The sequence below is a fragment of the Schistocerca piceifrons genome, chromosome 4, assembly GCF_021461385.2.
Source record: "Schistocerca piceifrons isolate TAMUIC-IGC-003096 chromosome 4, iqSchPice1.1, whole genome shotgun sequence".
Taxonomy (NCBI): domain Eukaryota; kingdom Metazoa; phylum Arthropoda; class Insecta; order Orthoptera; family Acrididae; genus Schistocerca; species Schistocerca piceifrons.
Genome location: NC_060141.1, coordinates 690,328,218 through 690,335,847, shown reverse-complemented (window position 1 = coordinate 690,335,847; position 7,630 = coordinate 690,328,218). Strand labels below are relative to the sequence as shown.

The following is a 7,630-nucleotide window of genomic DNA, read 5'->3' as shown; positions in this document are numbered from 1 at the left end:
ACCCCTACGGAGACAGTCGCTCGCTTTTTAAGGTAAGAACCGTCTCTGTTTGCATTCACTGCGTTCACTGTACACTACATCATATAATCTATGCTTCGTTCACGCCTTTGGTAGCGCTTCGGAATCGGGTTTCGAGTAGCAAGTGCATTAATTTATTCTTTTTCATTAATTGCATTTGATATACTGGAACAAAATTCGGTATTCTCTATAGCCACCAAAATGTTGGAAGCATGGAAATATAGAAAATGTTTCCGTCGTAAGAGTCGCTAATACTCGTTGATGCATTTGCGCATCTCAGAAGAAACCATTTCGACTTAATTTTCATTAACAGAAAACGGCCGATTACAAAATGAGTAATATCAGGTTACCTTCCATTAGGAAAGTGGGTGCACTGCACGGCTGTTAACATAATTTATAAATTACAGAGAGCTGCAATCAGTCGTCCTTTTTTTCCCTGCAGGTTTTATTACGCAAATCAAGATTTCGGCTACTACCTAGCCATTATCAATGCACTATTTTTTAACCTCGATGCATGTTAGTTCACTGTTGTTCAAAAATAGTGCACTGATAATGGCTAGGCACTAGTCAAAATCTCGATTTGCGTAATAAAACTTGCAAAAAAAAAATAAGGACCACTGTTTGTTGCGCTCTATAATTTATAAAACGAGTAATAGCCAAGTACAGTTCCTGATCTCTAGATGTGTTTAATTCACAAAGAACTCAACGATGTCTTAAGATTTGGGACGAGTATAGACACTGTTGAAAAACTACCAATTAGTCAGCCTGGGCTGTACCATCGGTGCATTTAGTAAGGAGTGGTTGGCTACTTGTGTATTCTATAGACCATATTCACAGTAAACGTTATGTTGTGGAATGTGCCACATGAACAACAAATGCAAGTATTTATTTAAAAATGCCCTTGTACAGATACATGCTGGCTACTTGCAGGTATGTAATTGACACTTCTACCTAGGAGAAGTTGTTAAACAAAAACTATTTTAATTCCCTTTTAAGAAAGCCCCTGTTGTCTCTTTAACATTATATTTGTGTTGCTAGCATGTCAAAGAGATTTTTAGCTGCACAATTCGTTTCGTTCTGTGTGAAATTTAGTTTCACTATGTGACTAGCAGGTGAAACATATCATTCCATTACTTCCAAAAATCATTATTTCTTTCAAACCTGAATGGATTGTTGCTAATACATTTCATCATGAAATATATGCACTATGTTCTCAAATGCTGGAACAGATATTTATTAGAAACAGGAGTACACATGTTAACCTCATCATATTGTTAATTACATAGTTATGTGAGATATGTTTACCTAACCATATTATTATATTCTGAGTGTCTCGTAGAATATCAATGAATCAAGACATACAAAGTATGCAAGATGATGGATTGTTGTGCCATCGAAGTTGACAATCATTCTCAAGTGGGAAAGTAACGGAATTGATACTTCTAGCAAATACGTTATACTATTTTTCCAGTTTAAGTTTTCATCGATATACACAACCAACCCCTTACAATGTACCTAGTTTCTACCCCCTCCATATTACGATTCTCTCAAACAATACAGATGAAACTGCCATGTGAGATTACAGAGTGGTTGAAACACTGAACTCACACTAGGGAATCCAGTCATTCAGTTTTCCAGTGGATTTTGTTAATTTAGAGTAAATAGCATGTTGGTCCCTCTGGGCATAGTCCTTTTCCTTCCCCATGATAATGCAACAAGAAGTTGTCATGCTGATTTAATAACTTTGTCATTGATAAGACTTTAAACCTTAATCCAGTTTTCTTTGCACAACCACTTTGAACAAGCACTCACAACACTCTTCATGATATAGTCATAGACTTAAATCATTTTAAACAAGTCAGAGTAATTAGTACCAAACTCATCTATGACTTTGTATAGCAATTGTTGTGTGATACTTTATTGTTCTAGAAGGCAATTATAAATTATGACTTTCAATAATAATGCATCCCTCCGTTTCAACGTGTTGTGAGTCATTTCTTCTTTGGTACTGTCACAATGTATTATGGACACTTGAAAATGTCATAAATACTGCTGGTGTACCTTAATGATGATAAACTAGGTTTCATTTTCCTCTAGTTTCATAACTTATCGCAGTGTCTGTTCATCTAAACGTATATGGAGATTGAAAAAGAAATTATTTCTAAGTTCTACACCATTATTTTGCATTACAAATTAAGATAATTTTTAATAATTTCTTATTGAATATCATGAGAATTTTGAACAGAAACAAAAACAAAAATTCTGAATTATATTGATATTTGTGCGTTTTCTGTTCTTTATTTCAAGCCTTATGGACGAAAAAGATTAAGCAGCAGTAATTTTTTTTTGTTCATAAGTCGGATAGTAGAGGTTTTCAGTATTCTCGATTGATGGGGAAATATCTTCCTACTGTAAAGCATTTGATCATTTTTCATATACAGTGTATCATAATTTTTTCAATACATAGGTGTCATCTGATCACAGTATGTTACTTAGTAAATCAATAGTTTTTTAAATCAACATATAAAATCAGTGGCATTTTTCTCATCAAATAAATACCTGACATTGCCTATGAACTCTTTCAGGCCTTCAGACACTTATTCACTTTTCCTCAATTCTGAACCACAATTTTTCAACCTTCACCGACTTTGGGAATCTACTATAAACATCATCTTCTTATTTGACAATATTGAACTATGTAATTCACCGAAATAATTCTTGCATTGAAATTCAGTTATGGAATCTATTTTTCCCTCTGCACACTAAATGTTGCTCCCAGTGTAATCAAACAGTTCAGGGGCCAGGTGCAGATCCAGAGCTCAGTTCTGAGGGGGGAGGGGATCATAGTTTGTTTCGGTCTCTGTCTCCTCTCCCCCCAAAATAACCTGTCACAAATTTGTAAAATTTTAATAACGATTACAACAATGTATTTAAATGTTTTAATATATTGAAAGTAAATAGTTTAACGACCATGACATATATAGATGTTTTCTGTAATAATAATAAATTTTCCTATCATTGAATAATACATCACTTTAGCATAATATCTAAGAAATTGCAAATCAGAAAAATATAGACTTTGTTCTGCATACATCTCAAATATTTAGGGAGGGCATGTGTCTCAAAATTACTTAAGAACTATAATGGCAACACTTGCTCATCACTTAAAAGTGGCAAAATTCATGCAGTGTAAAAGGAAAGCGTACATTCCTAATTATCAGTATTTAACTTCATATTTTGACTGTGAACGCAGGTCTGCACACTAAGACTCTGCAAGTATGTAAATTGGTGGTGGAGGGTTGGGTGGATGCAGTTTCCTTATTCCTATCTACTTTCAGAAAGGCAGTTTATCGATCTTGCCTTAGTTAATGTCGTCGATTGTACGTGTGCACTCATGAACTATGTTGCATTCATTGTTGATAGTTTATAGCGACAGCTTGTGCACATCCACCTTCACCTGGATGGAATGTTCTCTGCAGGTAGCCAGGTCACAAGCCCATCCATCTGAGCAGGCCCTTACAGCCTCACACAAGCACCCTGTGTTAAACTTAGCTTGTAAATTCTACAGTTCCTTGTCAGTTTTGACACTTCGTTTTTAAGTTACTTTATACTCGAAAAGCTGTTATTAAATTTATAACTTGATAAACATTAACCTATGAATGCTTATACTAGTATGTTTTGGTGGGGTCATGGACCTCATGATCCCTTCCTTTGGATCCATGCTTGTCAGTGGCGATTTTCTCACTGTAAATACAGTTTGAAGTAGTTGCACAGAGAGGTATGGATTTTGTAACAAAAAAACACATTTCACCCTTCGTTTAGCAGAACCGAAATCAATTTGAGCGGTGCAATGTTAATGGTGAGCCTCATATCAAGTAGAAAAACTCTATATGCTGAAGCCTTGAGTCAGTGTATAATACAACCTGATTCCATGATGTATTAAATGATACTGCTACCTCTCCCCACTCCAAGAAGCTAATGATATATTTTCTTTTTCTGCTAACTTTTAGAAAGTAGACATTCCCAGTTTCTGCTGAGAATGGCTATTAGAAAATCATGAACAGTGTGGTTTATTATCAAAATTATTGTTCATTTCAAACACTTTAATTACACACAGCTTTATCAGTGCACTGAATGCTACCAGACAACACTTATAATTTCACACTAAGGCTTTATGATGGTCAGAATGCACCACAAATAATTATAGAGAAAGCAGACATACAGCGTTTCTCAGTGCCGTAAATTTTCTGTAGCATTTCTGTATTTACAACAAGCTTATGAAAACATTCAGCTCACATTTCATAATAATTCATCTAGTCACTAACATTGCTTTTGAAGTTTCTACAACTGACTGTGTTTTGTCACTGCTCCATACATTACTCATTTGGGAAAATACCCTTTCAGTAACAGCATACCGATACAGTTGAAATGAGCATAAAATTTTGGATAAATCATTTCATAATTGTTAAATCTGGGACAAATGGGGTTCCCAAATTACTTTTGAAAAAATCTTGACTGACATCGAAAAAAGGGGACAGGTGGACAGATTACCTTTTATTCTTGCACCACCTGTAGCACATGTGTTATCTAAGCAATATTCCAGTTCCATATCCAGCCTAGATATCCTCATTAAAGTGTGCTATTGCTGCTCTCATGCAAGCTCACAGTTCGTACGAGTCCTGCCTGAAGAAAAAAATGTTATGGGCTTCCCAGGACCTAGGTGTCAGATCTGGTCTGTACAAAACATTCCAAACACTGCACCAACTGCTGGAGGGTGGTCAGTCAGTAATTAACACAGGGAAATGAGGAGAAAAACCAGTTCTAGATCTATGAGAACATTATGTCACAAATCAGGCATTTCTACCTATTCCCATTCCTAAAATATACTTGATCAAAGCTGTAAAGGCAATTTTGGAACATACTGTATGTGCATAGCAAGGCAGCTAAGCATGCTTGCTGCTACGTTTTTAATAGACTAAAATGGAGAAACTATCTACAGTTAGGCCTCCTTTATTGAATTTTAACTAAGGTTTATTACAATTTATTTCCAGTCAGTCGAATTTCCACAGGGACGAAAAAAGATACAAGTTTACCCTGGCCAGTTGTATAGGAATCCCTCCAGCATGCCTCTGTATGCCCCTAAAGCTAGGGCCAATACAGGTAAATCTGGATGTACTGCAGCCCTAGCCAGGGGTGCAAAGGTGAGCACAATGGTTCCCTTCAGGATATATAAAGAACAAAAGAACATCGCCTTGTTTAAGTGACATTTTTCATTTCATTTTATAGGCGAAGCGTGATGACGTCCACAAATCCAAAATCATTTGAATATTCAGGCATTTATTAGTGTGGAAGGTCAATATTTTGTACAGAAAACTATGTCACCAGCTACATACATATGCCCTATGTTTTCAGTTTTACAGGTGGTGTCATAGCTATTAAAAATTTACAAGCACAAATTTTCAGGACTACCTATAAGGCGTTAGAAATCTGTATGGCGCTATCATAGGTTATTTAATATTTATTAGTCCATATTAAAACAGTGCTGTATTAAAAAGTTTTCCTATTTAAATAGTTATTTTCTGATTTTTAGTCTTCTGTGTGAAATTTTTCAGTTGATTTCAAATATTTTGATGAGATTACAGCAGGAAATGTGATAAACTTCAGGTTTATTTCAGTTTCTCTTCAAATCAGTCCACCAATATATTTCTTCCTCATAGACATCTCACCTGAGAAGACCGCGAATTTAAAAGCTAGAGAGAATTGAGCTGACAGGGAAGCTCAGCAATTTCGTTCTTAAGCGCGAAACATTCGCGACTGTAACGCGAAAACAGGGAAATAGCAATGTTACACCAAGTACTTACTCTCTGTCACACATCAGACAAGAAAGCGAGTTAATATTGCATTGTCATCCTGTTCTGAGCTAAGCTGGAAGTGGCAAGTCTATAGCTTAATGGGAAGTTAGTTTAAAATCAATTGCAAAATTTGTATCAAACAGAGACAGACAGACCAAAAAACAAAGTACCCTCAGCCACACATCAGACTCGAAAGCGATAAATATTACAGTATCATCCAGTTCTGAGCTATGTTGAAAGTTTCGAGACTCTAGCTTATAGAGAAACCAGTTTAAAATCATTGCAAAACTTATACCCTCTAATAAAAATGTATTAAAAATTGTTTGTTCATTTATTATTAATGAATTTACAGTGCACAGCACCAGATATTAAACTTCTAAAACCAACCAAAAATTGGCATTTAATGCCAAAATTCCTATTTCAATAAGTAATTATGAGTAGTACATACATTTTGAATGTACTTTATTTTTATAAACACACATTTTATGCACATCTCTTTCAAATAAGATATTTTATTTATCTCTAAAAAAAGTTGTCAAGTCATGTTTCTTGTACAACCGAAAAGGCTGAAAAAGAATGTCAATAAAATCACTCAAAACTGGAAGATAAGCTCAAGTATTGTGGTATGAGTGGCACAGTGCACAAATGGTTTAATTCATATTTAATTGGAAGAGTGCAGAAGGTTGAAATTAATAGTACAGGTAGTCTGCAAAAATCAGCAGTCTTCTAACTGTGGAGGCATTAAGAATGGTGTCCCACAGGGTTCAGTCTTGGGTCCCTTATTCTTCTTAATATATATTAATGACTTGCCACTCTATATTCATGAAGATGCAAAGTTAGTTCTTTTTGCTAATGATACAAGTACAGTAATTGCACCCAACAAACAAGAATCAGTGGAGGAAATGAAATGGTTCTCTGCAAATGGACTCTCACTGAATTTTGAGAAAACTCAGTTTAAACAATTCTGTATAGTAAATTGCATAACACTATTAATAAATATGGACTATGTACAGAAGTCTGTTGCTAAGGCAAAATATTCGAAATTTCTGGTTGTGTGCATTGATGAGAAATTGAAATGGAAGAAACACATCGATGATCTACTGAAATGGTTAGGTTCAGCTACTTATGCTATTAGGGTTATGCCAAATTTTGGTGATAAACACACCAGTAAATTAACATTTTCATTCACTGTTTTCATATGGCATCATATTTTTGGGCAATTCGTCATTAAGAGAGAAAGTATACATTGCCCAAAAGTGTGTAATCAGAATAACAGCTGGAGTCCACCCAATATCACCTTGCAGACATTTATTTAAGAAACTCGGGATAGTCACAGTACCTTCACAATACATATATTCACTTATGAAATTTGTTATTAATAATCCACACAATTCAAGAGTAACAGCGAAATGCATAGCTACAACACTATAAGAAAGGATGATCTTCACTATTCTGGATTAAATCTCACTTTGGCACAAGGCTGAACTATGCTGTTACAAAAATGTTTGGTCATTTGTCAAATAGCATTAAAAGTCTGACAGATAGCCAACCAACATTTAAAGGCAAATCAGAAGAATTTTTGAAAGACAACTCCTCCTACTCAATAGATGAATTTTTAGATATGAAGTAGTAACTGTAATATATATATATATATATATATATATATATATATATATATATATATATATATACAGGGTGTTTGATGAGGAAAGGTCAATATTTTACACAGTGATAACATAAGTAATTCTGAACAAAAATGT

At 34.7% G+C, this 7,630-nt stretch overlaps 1 protein-coding gene across 1 annotated transcript in view; it reads left to right on the top strand.

The window, feature by feature from the left end:
- The first annotated feature begins 867 nt into the window (after window positions 1-867).
- LOC124794632 (C-1-tetrahydrofolate synthase, cytoplasmic) overlaps window positions 868-7,630 on the top strand; it is a 148,792-nt gene continuing 142,029 nt past the window's right edge. The window contains 1 exon segment of the mRNA XM_047258139.1: window positions 868-948. Within this exon segment, the coding sequence (XP_047114095.1) occupies window positions 874-948 (75 nt within the window). The 5' untranslated portion in view covers window positions 868-873.